The sequence below is a fragment of the Borostomias antarcticus genome, assembly GCF_949987555.1.
Source record: "Borostomias antarcticus genome assembly, chromosome: 24".
Lineage (NCBI taxonomy): Eukaryota > Metazoa > Chordata > Actinopteri > Stomiiformes > Stomiidae > Borostomias > Borostomias antarcticus.
The window spans coordinates 8,449,270-8,471,693 of record NC_140257.1 but is presented as its reverse complement, the minus strand read 5'-3'; the positions used below and the strand labels follow the sequence as shown (position 1 = coordinate 8,471,693).

The following is a 22,424-nucleotide window of genomic DNA, read 5'->3' as shown; positions in this document are numbered from 1 at the left end:
GATAGACTGAAACTCACACATCCATACTTGAAACTGTTAAAGTGACTTAAAATTAAAACCATGTTTCAGAATATTTAGGAGAGTCTATACATTGCACAACAAATACATGATTAGGACACATGTCTCATCATTTAAATCTCCATGACTATAAAAGATCCTACACTGCTGACCTTAAATTGGTGTAGCAATGTTATGATGCCTTGAAAATATTTAAATGTGCTTTGCACAACAGAACTGAGAGTCCATGTGTGACTGGACACTTCTACCACCTGTGATCGACTACAGAAGGTCTCCTGCAGGCAGGTCCACCTCTTCAGGCTCATTGGGTATTCACACCAAAGCTCCAGCAGCAGTTGATATTCTTCACACAAGTTCTTCCTACAATGACCCCTGGATCCGAACTGCAGCCCGTTTGTCACCTATACAGATACAGATTCATCTGATCCACATCAGCTATTAAAAACATTATATTTCATCATTGCGTTGACAAGCTGTTATATCATGCTCATTAACGAATGCTCAGTAAAACTCACTTGAACAAACAGAACGACTGTTGCAAGACTGAGTAAGACTTCTCTCTCCTTCCTCTTGTCTTTCTTAGCCGCCCCTCTGTCTTCTCACACACCCTCATATAAACACCTGAGAACAGAGAGACATGGCGTTCTCTTCAATGGACGCCGACATGCGATGGCTTAGAACGTCTGTGGGGAGGAGAGGAGAAGAGAAGACAGGGGAGACAGGGGAAAGGGGGGGAGGATGATCTCTCTCTCTCTCTCTCTCTCTCTCTCTTTCTCCTCTCTTTCCTAGCTTGCCCCAGTCTCCTCTCCTTGTTCGCCCCCCCCCCCTCTCCTATTTCTTGCCCTTCTCTTTAATAATCACACCATCATGTAAACAAAACAAACAAGTTCAATATAAGGAATCCTGAGGCGGGGCTTAACTGACACTTTGCAGAATAGGTTTTCTTATGAATAAAGGGATACCTGTTAGTCTTTTTAAACATTGACAAAATAGGATTGCCTGAGAACAGTGATACCAGTCATATGGCCACGTTATCTTCTCTGATGGAGAAGGCTGGCTGAGCTTCTGCAAAACAGCCAACAGAGCATCTTAGCCAAGCACTGTACTGTAGTCCATACAGTGTACATGTTGTTTGCTTGGAGAATAAGACTGGTGAAGTATCTAAAGACAATAATAACAATCAAATCCCATTTCAACTTTGAGTATGATAACTGTCTGCACAATAATGAAGTTTAACAAATCTATTCTTGGTTGGACATGACCTCCTTTATGAATAAAGCAAATCTGATGCATTTGACTATTTCATGAAATCTCATGAATCCCTATTTTTCGGGGATTTTGGTGCTTCGGGCATAAAGATGTGAAAATGCTCAAGTGGAAATCACCATCATCACCTGACACCCTCCTGTATTTTGAAGAGGTACAAGAATCAGCAGAGAGAGAAAAAAACTTGACCCGATAATACCAGGTTCAACACCATGGCTCTCGGACTAATAGCAACTTGATACAAGATAGCAGTGCCATGGAAACGATACGCATGTCTAGCTTGTCAAATACAAACCGATGCTCTTCATAAGTAACCTTTCAATAGAGGGCTAACAGCACAGTTCAGTGCAAAATAAAATTACATGATGGAGTGTGTTAACCTTTAACCTTCTCTACTGATGATGACAAGGACGATTCATCTGTGATTTACAAGTGTCCTCAGGGGTCTTCTCCTGGATCTGCAGGCTGGATTGGACCACTGATATTAAATATGGCCACACACCATTACCACGATATCACCAAGATAAATCCTGAAATCTACAGCAGCATTGATTTAAAATGCTGGCTTACCATATTGTCCTGTCAACAGAACCAGGGACATATTACTGCACTATTATTTATACATACAGAGAGACAACCCTAACCCTAACCCTCAATCTCTTAAATGAAATGCTGGTTAAGTCTTGTCTCGTATCAAAACGTTTTGCCACTCTTTACAAGTCCTTCTCTATGGGGATTGGGGGGCGCTAGATGTATCCTTAAGTGAGCGCATGTATTTATTTTCTAAGTGGATTGTGATTGTGCTACAGAACTACCTGGATAATAATTAATTGCAGCATACAGGTAGGGAGTGTTGTCTAGTGCAGAATGTATAGATAAGGACGAGCTATAGCAAACTCAGAAGACTGATTGTAAACTTTTAAACAAGCAAAAAGAGGAACTGAGATACAGTATGATTCTCACACATGAAAAGGTCTGACTTAAAATCATACTGTTTTCGACCTACCTTTGACATAAAAATGAATTGTTAGAAATCAAAAATAAATCTTGTAGTTCCTGGTAGTGACAAAGGATGATTTTTCAAACCAGATTGTAAATGCAAGGGATTTATTATTATTCTTGAAACAGATTCCATATAGATTACAGTACTCTAGAATATTTAAGTAAAAATGTACAGTATTTTACTTTAAATTCCAAAGTAAAGCACTGCAGAACATCAACATGAAAAGATGAAGTAATTTAGAATAAAGGTACAATACAACTAGACTAGAGAAAAATACCACACATGAGGAACATACTATACTGCACATTACATGTATGTGCATTATGTACATTGCTTACTGTAATACGCTGTAAACATTCCATTCCAGTCAACACCCGAAAACTATAAATCATCATGATACAACACAGTAGGAACCCATACTTCAGTCCTATATATTTAATTTCGAACCATGTGACATTTTATTTTAGGTACTGTAGCCTACAGAACATTCACATTCACAGACACAAAATTCACTCTTTAAACAAATAATAACTTTATGGGCTGTTATATAAATACTTTATAACAATTATTAGATAATACTCCATGCGTCGAGCTATGTTTGGAACAAAAGTGACAGACAGTACTTGTGCTTATAGACTGATACTGAATACATCTGCCGTAGTTGAGGAGGCTTTTAAAAATGAATGACTGCCCACCAAACTATGTGCTTGGCCTCGGATACAACTAGGATTATCTGTGATCCCAAAGATATTTCACAAGAGTGAGCCATTTCCCCTCTACTTCGGAATGCTATTCAGCTATATATTGCAACATAATATACACCCCCCCCCCCCCCCCCCCGCCCCCCCCAAAAAAAGACTGCCATCGTCACTGGCTAAGCATTTTGTTGCGGTGTAGGTGGCCCGACGCTTCCATTACACATTGCTGCCAGGACACGAACGCCAGTGTTTCAACGTGATCTGCTCAGCCTAAAAACAATGCATCCCTTCCACACCAGCATGGCAGGCTGTTAAGTGAAGTGGTCTGGGCCTCTCTTAAGTGACACTCCCCTTCCTGTCCCCCTGTATGTCGCAACACTCCCGCTGTAGCCTCCCTGTGAGGGATATTATTTAGTGTTTCCAAATGTTGACCGAGATTTAGTATTCCCTGTAGTGTCACTAAAAGCCCCTAAACTTGGTGCCCCTGACCTCTGTGATCTTTATGGTGCGCTGATGTGAGGCAGGCATAAACCACTCTGCTGGCTCTGTGGATTGAGTTTCACGACGGAAGTCTCTCGCTGAATCCAGTGTTCTGTGACGTACTCACACACACACACACACACTTCCTGATTTATCAAGCGCATCACATAGTTCAATGACTGGCTGCAGGCCAGAGGACCAATCGGAGATTAAGTGAGATAGAAAAGAGACACGTACTGTAAAACATGCAAAGCACACAGATCTAACGGTGGCTGGAACCAGGTTACCTGTGACTCGTAAAAGAAGATCACAGTAACCTTTGATTTGATTGATCCCTAATCCACTAATGACTGTCTGCCGTCTCAGCTTGGCCGGCGTTGCTAGTATGGCCTCGGGGCTGGTGGTCAGATAGCCGAGAGGCTCTCTGGACTGCCGGAGGCTCTGTGTGTGATGGGGCTACACTTGGTCAGCATGGTGATCTGGGTGCTGTTGTTGCCGTTGCTGCCCAGCGAGGGCTGCTGGTACTTGGTGTCGGCGCCCAGGAACCTCTGGAGGTGCCACCGACGCCACTTTCTCTTAATCTCCGCCTGCACCTAGGGGACAGGGGACAGGGGACAGGGGATAGGCGCAGAGCAGCGGCAGGAGGACAAACAAGAACGAGAGATTGGTAAGAGAGAAGGGTGGGTGACAAAGAAAACATTAGAGAGAACAGGGAGCACGGTGGGTAATAAAAGAAACATGCAAGTAAGATTTAGTGACCAAATAGTATTAGAATGACCCCCAAAGGAATCTTTTCAGCCAATGCGATTAAGATGTTTTATGTTTCTGTGTGAAGGATTTACCTCTCCATTTAGGAAGCAATACAAGACTGCTACTCCAAAGCCCTGAGAGAGAGAGAGAGAGAGAGAGAGAGAGAGAGGGGGGGGCATATATAATAAACACATTCTAATTCCTGGTAAGGGTTGTGTTAAACGGATGGGTTGCCACCAGGATGCTGCCAGGGCAGCTGTGCTAGGATTCTTGTTGTTCTTGTTTGAAAAATGATCTATGATTACGACCAAATTCAGACTGAGACGCGAGGTTCATCAATTTAAATGTCTGACGATGGAAATGTGTGCTCAGAAAGGATTCTGGGAGTTTTTCCCCAGGGAAATCTGAGTTCAGGAGAGATGCGAATTAAGACTGATTTCATACCCATATCCATGGTCATAAATGGCCAAAGAATTTGGAACAGAAAACATTAGCCTTTTTCATTTGAAAGCATCAGGGGTGTTTTGGTTTTGTAGCTGAACAGTTGAGCTGGGGCTCAACTGTTCAGAATTGGGCCCAAACTTTTAGCTTGTATACATCATTCCATTTACCAGGCAGCCTCAATTAAGCATTCTCCATTTTATCGTTTACCTCAAATTGCCAAACATCTGGTTAGATTATGACAGGATGTCAGAAGGGTTGAATGGGGACTGGGGAAATGAATTCCCAGTGTTCATCTGAAATTCTCTAGCTGTAGTCTGACATCTGGAAGGTTCCATCTATTTAGCAATCGCAATAAAATTTTATCTATATGAGATTGCCTATGACAACTGCGCTTATTAAAATAGCATTGCTGGATCCTACCTGAAATGACCCCAGAATTAGGTCGAAGACCAGCCTCAGTTGTGGGTGTATGTCATCGGGAATGAAGGCAAAGACAATGTAGTTAATCCCAAAGAGAGGTATCAACAGCAACGTTGACTTCGCCAGTCTCCTGTGTATCAAAATAGTTGTTACATTACATTACAGTCATTTAGCAGATACTTTCATCCAAAGTGACTTACAATAATTGCATTTAACATCGGTAGTCAGTTTGCAACTAGCCAGAACTCACAAGACTTAATGCATCTTCTTTTGTTGTTGGAATCTAAATACATTTTGGGTAGAATATACTGTATGTTTGAATAGTTCTGAACTATTACTTATTTAACTGATAGTCAAGTGAAGGCACAACCAAGCTGAATGTTATAGTGATTTTCATTGATATGGAGTAGTTGGTAACACTTTATCTGAATTTGACATTTATTACTATGTAACTATATAATCAGCATATAAATGCAACTATGTAATCTGGTGTTGTAGCTTCACAGCACACTGTAGCATACTGAATAGGTTTTGTTTTTGCTTCTCTCTGGAATATATAGGAGTGGGACCTATGCCCACCCCCCATTGCTCTCTGTAAAGCACATGGTGTTGCCTCTGCGTATGAAATGCGCTATACACATAAAGTTTGACTTGATTTATAGGACAATAAACAAGTTTAACAAGGTATGGGAGCTCCCCAGTTGCACTTAACATATCTCTGAAAATAGATAGATATGAACTTTATTCTTTTTTTTTAAGAGCCCACCGTGCCCCATTCCTTAATGCACTTGTGTAATAACGTGTCCCTCTTAAAATCACGCAATAGAGAGCTTTATAGGCCTATGAACTGGTCGAGAAATAGACATGTGTTTGCTTGTAAATAACACAATGACATAAAAAACACATCCCTTAAGGAAATTGCCAATAAATAAATAAAAATCACATTAAAAACTTGAGGTGTTGACCATTCAAAACAACATACAAGTATTGATTGGATTCCTTTCTCCCGATGTCTGGACAATTTATCTTCTGTCGTAATATTCGGATGATACAGATGAAGAGGATGAAGTTCACCTGTGGAGAGAATAACATCCTGGTTCAGTCCAATCACATGATGCGATGCTGTAGGACACCACATGTAAATCATCAAACTGTGCTTGTGTGACTCACCAGTATCGTTACTAAGATTGGCGTTTTAACGATCCACCAAGCTTGGTTGTCAATTGTATCCCAGCATCTAGAATAGAGCAGAATAGAGTCACACACACACACACACACACACACACACACACACACACACACACACACACACACACAGGCAGAGAGAATGTACGAGAATGTATGTATGATACAGTACAACAACATGGAGGAAAGGTGTCAATGTTACTCAACATGTGTTGACTGCTTCTGTCCAAATAAACCCTCCAGTAATGTGATCAGCCGTGTTAATGAAAAATTGAAGGGGGCATCTCTCTCCCGGATGTCCTTGTCTACCTACATGATAGAATATAAGTGGTCCTCCACCGAACCCCTCAGGGACGATATGGCCCTTTGAAATAGGGTACTGGCAGCTGTTACTGTCATTCCCATCAATCACAAGATCTGCACCATTTAATTTCCCTTTTAACCAACAAGATAAATGCTACAACTTACCCAAACTCATCTGAATAGCTTTTTGTAATCACCCAGGCAGTGATAAAGATGGTTGGAACACCTTTGAACAGAGAAACAAGACAAAATGACTTCAACCAAAACAGACGGCTTTAATTAAAATATTTCAAAAAGACTACAAGTGCATGGAGTCCTCGGTGGTAATGACCAGACCGTCACTCCTCGGAGAGCGTTCTAATTACATGGGAATGCCAGGCTCAGTTAGCAAAGCCAGCCTCACAATCATTATGGCGTAAGCATTCTATCAGACAAACAAACAGTTTCACTAAGAGCAAGGTGACTCTGCCTCTCAATCTGGAAATGAAACACTGGTACTATATGTACAGTAAATACATCAAAAACGAGATTCCTAAAATGAAATTAGAAGAATTCAGTATGTCAAATGAAAATCCGGAAAACCACATTAAAAGTGTGATAAATCTAAATTCAATGGAATATCACACATAGTCCAAATAACATTACACCTACCCCATCCAATCACAATGTACCACCAGAAGTACTTCCTCTCAGAGAAGAAGGAGACAGCCAATAGAGCGTGGAGGTACAGACCCTCCACCAGCAGCCAGAAGTAGCTAGCCATGACGCCATACTGAAAGAAAACTATCACCACCTTGCAGCCCACCTAGAGAGAACAAAGTATTGAAATGTTGGTCAGAAGGTAAATTATTGTCCACATTGACAGCACTATGCGATGAAAGACAATGTTAATGTGATGCATAGTAACAGGACTGACAACCCCTGGATGAACGTACAATGATGACAGACCAAAACTGAATATATTAATTATACACAAACAATAGATTAATTCAAAGACACCCTATCAGACAAACACAAAGAGGAACTGACAGAGGAAGTAGAAAGAGCCCCATCGATGACGCATGAAAGCACCTGAAACATTGAATGGCAGGAGGCTGGAGACACAGCTGCACATACAGTCATGAAGGAGCTGTGTGACATCACCAAGAAACTGGCATGGAAACTCCCATAGACCGACAAACACGATGTGAAACAGGTGATGTGTTGGATCAGAAACACTGGGTAGGAAATACCCTTCAAACTGCCAGCAACATCTCAAGCCAGGACCTGAATTTGACTTTCCAGGGGAAGAGAGAACAGAGTGGGAGGAGATATGTCACCTTCACTGCATGGTGTCACCTGGAAAAACGTTCCTCAAACTGATACAAGATGAAGGACATTCATCAATGGCCTACCGTGTGATCCTTAAAGGCGCCAAGTTAAGATAACAGGGTGAGGTCATACGTACACTAACACTCACTACATCCTGCGGCTGAGTAAATAGTGAGTCCAGATCGCTGAATGTCATGACCAGGGTCGTTTGACTTGAGCTTTTCAGATCAAACACAAACCGGTTGTTTACTTGAATGCAAGTACTAATAATCCATTCTACTGCAGAATCACAGACATGCTTGAGGGTTGTCATAGCAACCCCATTCAGGGGAAACCTCTACGGCGCACATATCCATGATGAAGTGAAATGCCACTAATTGCTGTAGTGAGCGTTGGGATAGATAAAGAAGTCAGCCAAATCACAAATGTAGCCATGACAACCTGGGGTTGGGGAGGGGTGGGGCTTGAATTTGGGGGGGCTTGATTGGGGAGGGGCGGGGTTTGATTGGGGGTAAGTTGGTTGTAGGTGGCAGACAAATGAGTTCTCGAGACACAAGGTGGAGGCATGTAACAAACTCATCAACATGAGCCATTCTTCCATTCGTTCCATTTATCCACAATTCAGCGATAGTTATTATAATTTCACAGGATTTTCAACATTTTCTGTTCATTGGAAAACACGTGGAAAGGAAATCATGTGTGTCCTCATGTCTTTGAATCCATCAGCTGTGTTTCCAGCAGTAAATATTTACCTGTGCACACTGAGGGAGAGCCTCTTGATAATGTACATACAGAATGGGGTTATGAGCTCTAACTGAAAGTGAAATCATTTTGCAAACAGCCCAGTCATATACAGTACACACACATCTACTTATGTGAATGAATGACCGACCCGTTATGAATGAGCTGTCGCTCAACAGCAATGGGTCACCTTGGTTTCAGGTGGAGAATGGCAGAGTAACTAACTATAAATGCCTTATAACTGATCATTATTATAAAGTGTTACCAATACTACTACTACTACACTACTACTTCTACTACTACTACTACTACTATTACTACTACTACTACTACTACTACTACTACTACTACTACTACTACTACTACTACAACTACTACTACTATACTACTACTACTACTACTACTACTACTACTACTACTACTACTACTACTACCACTACTACTACTACTATCACTACTACTACTATTACTACTACTACTACTATTACTACTACTACTACTACTACTACTATTACTACTACTACTACTACTACTACTACTACTACTACAACAACAACTACTACTACTACTACTACTACTACTACTATTACTACTACTACTACTACTACTACTACTACTACTACTACTACTATTACTACTATACTACTACTACTATTACTACTACTACTACTACTACTACTACTACTACTACTACTACTACTACTACTACTATTACTACTATACTACTATTACTACTACTAATACTACTACTACTACTACTACTACTACTACTACTACTACTACAACTACTACTACTACTATACTACTACTACTACTACTACTACTACTACTACTACTACTACTACTACTACTACTACCACCACTACTACTACTACTACTACAACAACAACAACAACTACTACTACTACTACTACTACTACTACTACTATTACTACTACTACTACTACTACTACTACTACTACTATACTACTACTACTATACTACTACTACTACTATTACTACTACTACTACTACTACTACTACTACTATTACTACTATTACTACTATACTACTACTACTATTACTACTACTACTACTACTACTACTACTACTACTACTACCAAGGGGCAGACAACAGGGAGGATTATGTGAAAGAATCAAACAATTTAAAGAAAAAGAATGAATATAATAAATATTTAAAAATAAACAAAGTAAGTAGCATTGAGAACCAATGGTTCTCGAGCCTACAGTGGCCCATAGGGCAGGAGCCTATCTCCCGGTTCCTTAGCGTGAGGCAGCTTGATGTACAAGAACACGCCCTGGACATGACGTTAGTAGCCTGTCGCAGGGACAGGAAAAATAAACAAAGAGTGTTGCTAATTATAAGCTACAGTACTATAAGTGTGACATCAAACAATGTGTTGATATTTAAACTTGAGATTCTGGTAGGCTTTCATTATTTGAAACCTTCTTTCTTATCTTCCACCCTATAGCCAGGTTCTGTTCAGCGTGTTTTCATGTGTTTTTAAGTGATACCTTTATTTAACTAGTTACAAAATCTGAAGTGTGATTCATCTACTGCTCTTCTAGTCCTGCAGGTACTGCAGCTAACAGGACCTCTCTCCACATCCTGCTGCATGAGTTCATTAGCAAATGTCCTCAGATGAGTTTAAGGACTTGACAAACACAGCTACACCCAATTTCCCATAAAAGAGCACTTGAATGTTCATTTCAAAAGTAAACGCAGAGACAAAGCTCGGTGAGTAATGGTTCAGATGCGGTTTATTTCAGCTCAAGTGAAAGAGAAAAAAGAACTCTTGTGAAACGCAGTTCCACTGTGGCTCAAACCACAAACTGTGTGGGAGGGCCAATCTTGAGAATGAATTAATAGACCCAGAAGCATTAGCTATGTTGCATTAGTAATAGTTGGACCTTTCAAGTGGAAAACATAAACTGGAGTTTGCGAGCTAAAATAAAGAACTCACCGGTGCGGACTGACAGTTATCGGACTCCCCGACTTCGTACAGAACCACATCCTTGATGACGACGGCCATGGCTTTCAATATGAAGGACACAAACAGGTTCATGTGGATGTAGTTTCTGGTGCAATACAGCTTCCTGGAGGAGGAAACAAGGCTGAGGTGCATACTGTACGGTACCACGGTTAAAGCAGACACGGTCCATGTCTGATTTCATAATACCTATTTTATTTTTTATTTTTTTAACCTTTATTTACCCAGGCAAGCAATTAAGAACAAATTCTTATATACAAAAGCAGCCTGAGGAAGGGGGAAATGGGAGGCTGAAAATAAACATGTTATGCACACATAATTTACAACAACAATAATAAAATACAGTAATATACAAAAAAAAAAAAAAAAGTGATGTGATGTGTTTTTCTCCACGTGTTAAGGGTATTGCCCAACAACTAAAGGGCTATATCCACATGCTCTTTTTTCACACAAGTATGTTTGTTGTTTTTGTGTGATGTTGTATTTGATGGCTCCCTTTTTGAGTCACACTCCTGGGTGCACAATGAATTTCCCATCCGGGGCAGTGAAGTATAGTGAACTTGCCTTTTAATGCTAAATTTGAGACCCAAAGGTCTTCCTGATGGCGCTGGAGTTGTGAGAAACCAGGAACGCCCATTACGGTTGTATACTCAGCGCAGTGTGGGTGTCATGACAGAGCGTGCTAGCCAGCTGTCAAGGAGGAGTGTCTGTCAGGCAGTGTGTATAAACGACCTTTGCCCTCTACATCCGGTGTCTTCAGAGGAGTCCAGACTTCTGCTATCATGAGTAGTCCAGAAATATGTAAGTCCTGCCATCGCATGACTCCATCGAATAAACACATCCCTCAGTGTTTACTACACAACCACGCACATGAATACACAGACCTAAATATACACACGCGCACACACGCACACACACGCACACACAGAGGGGTGATCTGTTAAATAGACTGTGTGATCCTTTAAAAGGCACACATAGGGGGCACTTAACCACAAAGTAATGAGCTGAGCCTGAATCACCTCACACAGACGTATACAATCATCCATACAGTCCATCCCCTACTGTGCAAAGCATAAGAAAAGAACATGGTGTAAAGAACATACTGTGAGCCTGGGTACCTCTGAGTGGTTGACTTTACAACCGGTTGTGCTCTCTGAGAGACTCTGTGACATTGTAGCAGCCTGACAATATCAGTTTGACTTTTCAAAAGAAGCTACCTGTGTTAAATGTGTGTAAAATGACCATAAAATGACCATGAAAATCAACAAATAGGGTGTAAAGTGTGAGATAAGGACTCACTGAGAAAGCTTGGGACAACTGGCTCTTCGATGTTCCCAGCAAAAAAATAAGGCTTTTAGTACAACATCAGCCGTTATTGCTGGCAATGTGACAAAAGCTCCGGTAGGCCAATGAACAGGAAATTGTGTGTTAGTGTGTGATTGGTATAAGTCGTTCCATATAAACCAGTTTACTAAGAGGGAAGCGCTCTTACCTAAAAGTGCACAATATGATGATAGCGATGAAGAGGGAGATGAGAGAGACGCTGTGGCCGATGGTGTAACCCACTTTCACCGCCCAGAAGAACTCTCCCTGGGACACAGCAATCAAACACACGGTCACCACACATGACCTGACACTGTACCTCTGCCCAACAAGTCAAGTCACGAACAGCCAGCTTTATCAGTGTTAACAGTGCAATTATAGAGTTCCCAGTTTCTATAGCTACTGTAATGCAAGACAGATTGGATTCTTAATCCCAGCCCTGAATAAACACACAGGACTAGTTAGGCTCCTACCTACCGCCACCTCCTCCCCCACGGTACTGTTGGGATTGTACCCACAATCCAGTTCGTAGGACTCGGAGTTGATCTCAGACCAGCCGTCAACGGTGCAGGTCTTAGACAGGTTACCTGATGGACAGAAGAACGGCAGTTTGCTTAAAGGTTTTTCCACTAATTTAATGGTTGCAACATGAGATTTCATTCAGTCGTGTTATTTGAGTTCAACGTTTTACGACTACTATTAATGCCTTTTTCATAACCATGCCATTTTTTTTTTTTACAGAGATTGCAAAATGCCCTGAGTGAACTAGTAGTGAGAGAGAAACTGTTGCCAGTGTTGCACAGAGGTATTACAAGACTTCGTGATTTCGGAGGCAAAACTTTATCCAAATTCAATCATCTCACGGCACAGTCTCACTGGACCCCCCCCCCCCCCTCCTCCAACACTTGAGCAAATAGAAGTCACGGCCTCAGGCTCGCTGCGGGTTCCACCGGCCGACACTCAGAGGCGGTCGTCCCACGCGTCCCAGGGCTCGGTGTTCTTCTTAATTACTCCGCCCTTTCACAGAGCAAGGGGCCGTCCTATATTCCACTCAACTGTTTCTGCTCTGGCGTCTAAAGGGGGAGAGCTTAGGGGAAAGTGTGTCTCTGAAGCAATATATTATTATTTTCTCTCATTGTAAAAGAGACCTAGGTCTCAATAGACTAACACTAAACCCTGTTTAAATAATGAATACATATTGACGAAATGTAGCGAAAGGTAGCCTGGACTTTCACTGCTATGCCGGCGATACCCAGATCTACCTCAGCACCAAATCCACCCAACAACCCACCCCTCACCCACACCGAAACCTGCATCTCTGCAATAAAAACATGGCTAACCCTCAACTTCCTCAAACTCAACAGTGACAAAACAGAGCTCCTCCTCATTGGCACAAAATCCACACTCAAAACCGGACCCATCTCACTCAACATCGACAGCTCAACCATCACTCCCTCCTCCCAGGCACGCAACCTTGGCGTCATCCTGGACCCCACCCTCTCCTTTGATCCCCACGTCAGCTCCATCATCAAGACCTCATACTTCCACCTCCGCCGCATCGCCAAAATCAGACACTGCCTCTCTCCCCCTCTGCCGCTGAATCCCTCATCCACGCCTTCATCTCCTCCCGCCTCGACTACTGCAACTCCCTCCTCACTGGCATCAGCTCCCATTCCCTCCACAGACTCCAGATGGTCCAAAACTCTGCTGCCCGCCTGCTTACCCACACCCGGTCCCGTGAACACATCCCCCCCGTCCCCCACACTCTCCACTGGCTCCCCATCAAACAACACATCAACTTCAAAGTACTCCTCCTCGCCTGCAAAGCTCTCCACCACCTGGCCCCTCCCTTACCTGTCTGACCTCCTCATCCCCCACCGCCCCACCCGAGCCCTCCGGTCCTCCTCCACTCTCACCCTCACCGTACCCTCATCCAAACTCAAAACCTATCGACATCGAGCGTTCTCCAGAGCAGCACCCCGACTATGGAACTCTCTCCCCCAGCCTGTCAGAGACTCACCTTCACTTCCCATTTTCAAATCCCGGCTAAAAACCTACCTCTTCTCCCTAGCTTATGACCGTCCCTGCCCTTGACCACCTCCTGGGCCCCTGCCCCTCTCTCCCTCGGCCCCCCAGCCTTCCCTCTGTCTCCCTCAGCCCCCCAGCCCTCCCTCTGTCTCCCTCGGCCCCCCAGCCCTCCCTCTGTCTCCCACCTGCCCCAGCCCTCCCTCTGTCTCCCACCTGCCCCAGCCCTCCCTCTGTCTCCCACCTGCCCCAGCCCTCCCTCTGTCTCCCACCTGCCCCAGCCCTCCTGCCGTTGTCTGTGCTGTTTTTCCTGCTCCTGCTGTTGAATGTCTCTACCTTGTTTGTTATCTGTTGCTTGTTCCATGTGTGTTTTGTGTTCTTTTGCTCCTGCCGACACCTCTGTAATGCGCCTTTGGGTTATTGAAAAGCTCTATATAAACTAGAAAGTACATTTCCTGGAGAAAATGTGATGTGGGCTAGCTGCTGCAGCTGTATGTAACAGCTACTGCTAGTACTACTACGGACCGGGCAATCTCCATGCACCCACCGGCGAAGGCAGTGCGTCTCTAGCCCACTCAGGGGCTGAATTGTGGGGTCTGTGGCGTGGACAGTGGCGTGGTGGCGAGACTCCGCCCCCTCAGGTCAGAGCTGGTCGGGGACAGTGTACCCCTCTCCAGGCCACCTACCTGACTCCACCGGTGAAGACCGTGTGTCTCTAGCCCACTCAGGGTCTGAGTTGTGGTGCCCGTGGCGTGGATAGTGGCGTGCTGGTTAGGCTAGGCCCCCTTGGGTCACAGCTAATTGGGGACAGTACAGTGACCTCCAGGCAATTTCCATGCATCCACCATCCACCCAGAGAGGGGTACACTGTCCCCGACCAGCTCTGACCTTAGGGGGCGGAGTCTCGCCACCACGCCACTGTCCACGTCACGGACCCCACAATTCAGCCCTTGAGTGGGCTAGAGACACATGGTCTTCACCGGTGGGTGCAAGGAGATTGCCCGGTCCGTAGTAGTACTAGCAGTAGCTGTTAGCCCACCTCACATTTTCTCCAGGAAATGTAATAACTTTCTAGTTATTATTATTATTATATACAATATCATTAGCAATGGCCAAAATCAGAAGACAATATGTAGTTACTCTAATGATTAGCATCATTCCACAACACAATAAGTAGCATTATAGTGCAATAGGCTGATGTTTGTAAATGTAATAACAATGTAGGCTACTAAGAAGGCCTGTCAGATCTAGGCATACCTTAAAATAGCCTGTGTGCGAGACTGGTGGATGAATGTAATCCAGGAATGCACATCTCCTGGGATTGGTCAGGCCTATATCGTGCCATTCCTATCCCCGATGCAATGAGATATTTACAGTCATTACAGTCATTAGTGTATACCCACTTAGGTAATCCTCCAGATGCAGACTGTCACTCAAAGACTGCTGCAGCCTAAACGCTGCAAAAATAGACGTTTGTGAAGGCAACCTTCACATATTCGGTGAACAATATAAGATCAAGCTATTTCTTAGATTAGCTTTTCCTCAAAATAAGTATAATAATCCTTTTTTGGGGGGATGCATTTGTAAATCTGAAAAAACCCTGATAACAAATGCCATGGTTTCTGCTGAGTCTTGGCTATTCCAGCTATCTTAAACAGTGGGAGAAAACATGGAGGGCAAGTGAAGCCTCCGGTGTTTCAGCCCGTGCCGCCGCGTGGTCCCGGCCTGTGAGGGATTGCCTGAAGAATGCTTTCATCCTCCACCGAAACAAGCGAGGGAGGATTTCTGATGTCTTGCGCAACGACGGGAAGAGCTCAAACGAGTTAATCACCCCAGCAGTGTGTCGTTTCAGGGGTTTGTTTTGATGGGGGACTTTTCTCCCGCCGTGAACATACGGTCCCGCTGGCTGTCGCCTCCGCGGGCTGCTTCACCGCACCGCATTATCATGTCAGTGAAGAAGACTGATTAGGGCTGCCTTGGGGTACATGATTCATTCGGGATGGAAATCTTGCATGTGATGTGTGTAGATTCAGATTCATATTCAGATTCATCTTCATATGAATGTCGTTAAGAGTTTGAAAACATGTCGGTGCGCTGAACGCATTCCTCATGCTCTGTCAGAATTGGGGAGTGTGTGAATCGAGAATTGGACATGAGATGTTTAAAGAGATGGATGATGTGTGTGGATGATGTGTGTGTGTGTGTGTGTGTGTGTGTGTGTGTGTGTGTGTGTGTGTGTGTGTGTGCGTGTGCGTGTGTGCGTGCGTGCGTGTGTGTGTGTGTGTGCGTGCGTGCGTGTGTGTGTGTGTGTAAACTGTGGGCTCCACCCTTGCAGAATTTATGATCCTGTCGCTGTGGCACCGTGGCTTTAGGTTGTAGCCTACAGTTGAATGCGTTAGAAATTGTGATTGATGGTAGTGGAGTTGAGAAGCAAAATGAATTCCAACACTGGAGCCCATCTGTTTGCGGCACTTTCAAAATATCAAAGACTCTAGCAGTCAGTGCTTTGGTGTTGCGTTACTATAAATAGACCTATTCATAAAAAAAACACACATTATTTAAACATAGCTTTTTGCCGTTTAGCCTACAGCACACCTTAGATAATTGGTATCCAGCATGACTGCACCACCGCCACTCCGGCTCCTCTACCTCCATCATTGCTCAGTCCATCCGTAGGTTTAGACTCCATTTATTTTCTCTTGCTTTTGCCCTTTCCCCTCGGTCCCTCTCTCACGGTAGGCTCCTCTGACAGGTCAGTGAAATACACCTCTCCGGCCTGCAGCCCTTCATCCCCCTCTAATCTCCGCCCTGCCCCCCCGTTCCCCGGGGCGCTGCTCGCTCCCAGGTCACCCGCGCACTCCCATCCTCGCTGGTTCCCGGAATGTTCTCTTCGCTGCGAACTCTCCGCGCCCCATAGAGAAGATAAATCCACAGCCTCGTAACCCGAATGTGACATAGGAAATGTTAGATAGCTCACGAGGGTAGTTCATCTACACAGCGACCGCATACTGATTTATATCGATGTTGATGCTGTTTAAACCAGGTGGAGGGGCTTAGGCTGCATGCACAGATACGATTCAGTTAATTTAGATAAGCAAATGCTGTTCGGACTTGTCAAGTGATAGTAATCCCGTTGTAAATACTTCACGAGTCAATCATACTTGACCGTTACTGTGGCTACTGTGACAATAACCAACTGTCCACAAGCAGCCTGAAGTGCACTATCAATGTCTTAATTATGAGCAATATGATGTCATTGTTTGAAACCTTCTCATCCCAAACTAGTGCTATTAAAATATGCCTGCTGGACCTCTGTGGTTGAAAACAAGGGCCTCCAGGCTACTGGTCATTAATGAAGGGATGAGAGAAGAGATGAAGTCAAAGGAAAATGTTTTCAGCAATTCAAACCGGCTGTCATTCAGCGAACTACTTCTGAAGCCAGCGAACTCTCCTTAATACATAATTTATGATTCTCTCCTACATTAAAGCTCTCAGGAGAGGAATGCACAAACAAAGAGTCAGAGGACGAGGCTTGCGGCGTTCACAGGAGTAAATTAGGAGAACATTGTGAGAAATATTAAATGTGATTGAGAAAAGTTAAGCTGTTAGGCTGGAGGGAATTAACATATTTAACCAAACACACAGATTAATGATGTCTACTCTATCACTCCATCGCCAGATTTGTATAAGGAACGTCTTTTGTGACAGGCAGAATTTGATGTTCTTTCCAATGCCCACACTGAAGAATAGTTAGGCTATTTAAATCTAGATGTGCTTATTATGAATATGGTGAAAAAGCAAGTGCATTATTAGCTCACCAATTAAGACAAGAGTCAGCTTCACATCACATTCCACAAATCCGAACTCCAACAGGTATAACTAGGCTACTGACTCCAAACAAATTAATGAACAACTGAAACAATTTTACTCCTCTCTTTATACAGCCGAGCAATCAAATGATCCATCCTCTTTTGACTGTTTTTTTTAATTCTTTGGACCTTCCTAAGAGTGACTCAGCTAAGAAGCTATGAACCGATAACTAGGAGCTTAAGAAGGCCGCTCATGCTATGCAAGCAGGTGAATGCCCAGGTCCTGACGGTTATCCAGTCGAATTTTATAGGAGGTTTTTTGATAAATTAGCACCGATTCTTATTGATATGTATAATGAATCTCTTGAATCCTAAAAAAGAACAAGGAAACAATTTCCTGTGAAAGTTACCGTCCCATAAGTTTACTGTCAGTGGATTTGATATACTTGAACTCCTCTTCAATCTGTAAAATCCTTCATCGAATAGCCTACATTTAACAATAGCCTACATTTAACAATACTGTATATTGACCCCATTTGTGACAGATGCCATCAGGCCCCGACCACATAGTCACATGTTTTGGTCCTGCTCTTCTTTACACGGTTTTGGTGTATGTTTATCTTGAGCGGTAGATTAGTTGGGCGGCTGAGCTATTGTTCTTGATTAATGTTGTTTTTTTTCTTTTTCTTTGTGTGCACGCTAAGAGTTTGCTAATTTAGCCTATGTCTTGATAAAAACATTCTGCTAATTATATATCCTTTAAAAAAAAGTTAACAAAAAATATAAAACACCAATAAAAAACCAACGTTTCGGCCTTGCTGCCTTTGTCAAAGTCAAGTTGCTGACATACATCTGCTGAACCACCAGCGACCTGACACCGGAAACATTATTATTATTATGTTATTATATATTATTATTATTATTATATTGCGATGTTGAGTGAAAATGTATGTTTGTATTCAGATGTCCTCCCCTCGTTCCTTTGTAGAGTTTTTAAGGAGTGATTTTAAGCAGCAGTAATAATAGGAGATTCAGCAGCTGTTTACGCCTGTCTCTGTAGTTAGAAAACATCATTATATGTTATGACACTTTCAAGAATGGTGAGCGAAGAGGAGATTTACAGGAACCGTTTCTTCTCAGCTGTCTTTGAAGTCCTGCGCGCAAGTTCCTCTAATCAGACATTTCAATAAAGCCTGAGAGCATTCAGTGATGCATGACTGCATCTTTTCATGCTACTTGTTTTTAAAAAGCACTCTCTTGAGAACACACACAATCACACACACGCACACACACACACACACACACTCTCTCTCTCACACACACACACACACACACACACACACTCTCTCTCTCTCTCTCACACACATACACACACACACTCTCTCTCTCTCTCACACACACACACACACACACACACACTCTCTCTCTCTCTTTCACACACACTCCCTCTCTCTCTCTCTCTTTCCTTCTCTTTCTCTCTCTCACACACACACACACACATAGTGTCCGATTCTAACCCATATGGAATTGGTTGGTGAAGAGGATGAAGTACGTGGGGCACGGAATGGTGACCACCTCTTCCACACTGGCACTGGGCCAACAGGCCACCTTGTCCCACACCCCACTGCAACCTGGAGAGAATGGGGGAGGGAGAGAGACATAGAGAGAGAGAGAGAGAGAGAGAGAGAGAGAGAGAAAGGGAGAGTTGGAAGGAGAACAAGGTAGCGAGATAGGAAGAGAGAGGAGGGAGAGAAAGAGAGAGTGGGAGGGAGGGGGAGATAGGCAGGGAGAGAGAGAGACAGGGAGAGAGGGCAGGAGAGAGAACACAAGAACATTATCAACATAAGATATAATACTGTATTTCATTGTACAGTACAGGTTGTTACACTCCTCCCTCCTCCAGGTGGCAGCTGTTGTGTCTCTTCCCCTTCCTGTCTAGGATGCTGATGCTGATGAGTGATGAGTGACACTTGGGGGAGAGTTGATAAGAGGTGGCGGTTCCCCGTGTGTCTCTCTCGCTCCCACCTGCCTGTACCAGCTCTTGTGTTTGGTTCTCTTTTCTTCTGTTGGTTTGTGTTTCTTAGGTTCAGTTTGACTCCATCTGTTTGTTAGTTGGTCTTATGTGTGTTGTGTATATGTAGATTTAGGTTTATGTTTGTGTTGGGTGTTTTAGTTCTGTAAAATACATTTTGTTATTTCTTAAAATACAAACCTGGTGTCGTTCCCCCCTTTGTGTTATGGTATTAAAATTGAGCCATGCCGTAACACAGGTGCATCTCAGAAAATTAGAATATTGTGGAAAGTTTGTTGTTTTCCATAATTGAATTCAAAAAGTGAAACTTTCATATATTATAGATTCATTACACATGAAGTGAAATATTTCAAGTCTGATTACCTCCATGCCACGCTCCACGTTGATGCAGTAATTTGTGCAAAAAGAGCCCCGACTAGTAAGTGTATAAATGAACATAGTAAACATACTGTACAATCCTAAAGATTAAAACGAAAAAAAGTCTCTAGAATACATGAAAGTTTCACTTTTTGAATTCAATTAAAATAATATTTATATTTCTGAGATGCACCTGTAAACACTGTACAATGAATTACAGTATTATATCATACAACCATATTTTGTTCATGTGATAAATAAAAAACGATTGGAAAACAGCTGTTCTTAAAAGAAAAACAGGCTGCACTGAAAACAACATTGAATAATGAAGCCATGACAAAGAGCAACCTGATGCACTTCTGCTGTGACATAGGAGCCCGAGTGTGCTTGTTTCCATGACAGCAGATCTATCTAAGGTCGTGCTGCATCACAGAGGAACAGGGCAGCCACATGGCCAGTCTCATGACTATTCTAATCAAGGGTCGTCCTGCATAAAACACTGACTTTCATCTCTTCACATTTCACATTTTCTCTCCAAGTGTAGCCCCAAACAAGTGAGCCTTGCTTCCAGTGATACGGTGGAGTAACAGCCTACACACACACTCCCTTTTCATTTCATATTGGAGTCTGAGAAGGCAATTTATGATGTGTGCAGCATCATCCACAGGGGTTTAGCCGTGTTCCTACCCGACAGTAGCGCTACAAGATAAAACTCACGTCTAAATTAGAATGATAATGAATGGTGGAGCTTTCACGGGCCATGGGAATACAGAGTGTGACCGTGGTGTTAGCAAGCTTACTGGGCTATTTGATCATGTAATATCATATTGTAATGTCAATATCACATTGTTAAACACATTTATAGTATCTCTAATTATGTCTAACTATGCATCCATATGCTTACTACAGTCTCTGAATCAAAGTTAATTATATTAGCCTTGAGTTTTTCTGAATTCTGTCTGTATGCTGAGCTGCTGATCATACCTGACGTAATATTGTCCACTCGAGACAGGCACATGTCTCTCTCCCTCTCAATCTCCATCATGATGTCACACATATGTAGCCCAAACATCTGTGGAGAGAGAATGTCAGAAATATTACTTTTACTCTTGAAAGACAGACCCTCTAAAGACAGACAGTCTTTAACATATCCCGACTCTTCATGTCGTCATATCCAGGTAGACCAGAGAAGATCGTGTGGTTGGTTTTTCATTTATTGCACCGTGTCAACACAGTAGCTTCCGTGTGGTGTTACAAAGACCAAAGCAAACAAATCAATAATTTCAACTACTACAGTATGCATGTCAGATACTGTATACTGTACTTACTGGATTCCTGACCTTGCATGTTAATTTATGATACTGAAAACAACATTCCTTCCTCCAACGCTTTGGATAAATATGTGTTTGGGAAATACCTTAGGTCATTATGCCATGAATCATCAATTTACTTTATTGGTAGCTGAACCCAATTTTGCTCTTGGTGTTGACGTTCATCATCAGAGAATAGTTCTCTCTGTCAAAGTCATCCAGAGGACGAGGTGATTTATGGACTTCACTTAGGTGGATGAGACCGTCAGTGAAGACATTAATCAAGGTTGCACCATCATGCTATTGTTAGCCTCGGTTAGGGTCCACATGGCTAGAGGTTCTCCTCTCTTGCACAAGGAGAGTCCCCCATTAGGGTTTGAGGTTCAACTAGTGTGTGTGTGTGTGTGTGTGTGTGTGTGTGTGTGTGTGTGTGTGTGTGTAAATGTGCCTCCTAAGGCTGTGTAGAACCTATATATACTGCTCTTCCATGATCTCCCCTCTAGGTGACTAAATGTAGCCTATTTCCTGTTACTGTTACCGATGGTGACAGAATTAGTGTTCCGGTGTCCTTAAGCGAAATTACCAGCAAGAGCAACCAGGAGAATGTGTTGCCGTAATGACATTGCCCAGGCTGGATGGGCATAATCTTCCACATCACAAACAATATTGTCATCATCATCATCATCATCACCTTCGTCATCATCATCAGCAACATCCTCATCAACATCATATCATCATATTATCAGCATCATCATCAATCATCATCGCCACCATCATCCTCGTCATCATCATTATTACCACCCCCATCATCAGCTTCCCTCTGGAATATGTAGAGGTGGGTCGTGTGCCCACCTCCCTTGTTCTCTGTAAAGCTCATTGTGTTGTATGAAATGCGCTATACAAATAAAGCTTTGATTGATTGATTGATCATCATCATCATCATCTCCTTCTTCCTCAA

The 22,424-nt window shown here is 43.0% G+C and overlaps 1 protein-coding gene across 1 annotated transcript; it reads right to left on the bottom strand.

Moving 5' to 3' along the window:
• Positions 1 to 3,869: 3,869 nt before the first annotated feature.
• LOC311325486 (vasoactive intestinal polypeptide receptor-like) lies at positions 3,870 to 21,213 on the bottom strand (the record flags this gene model as incomplete). Its single annotated transcript, XM_084458200.1, has 13 exons — positions 3,870 to 4,058; positions 4,308 to 4,349; positions 5,080 to 5,209; positions 6,062 to 6,153; positions 6,250 to 6,316; positions 6,733 to 6,793; positions 7,219 to 7,372; positions 10,584 to 10,716; positions 12,103 to 12,200; positions 12,411 to 12,520; positions 13,360 to 13,704; positions 19,285 to 19,398; positions 21,141 to 21,213. 13 exons carry the CDS (start codon positions 21,211 to 21,213, stop codon positions 3,870 to 3,872), a joined length of 1,608 nt encoding a protein of 535 aa, XP_084314326.1.
• Positions 21,214 to 22,424: the final 1,211 nt, after the last annotated feature.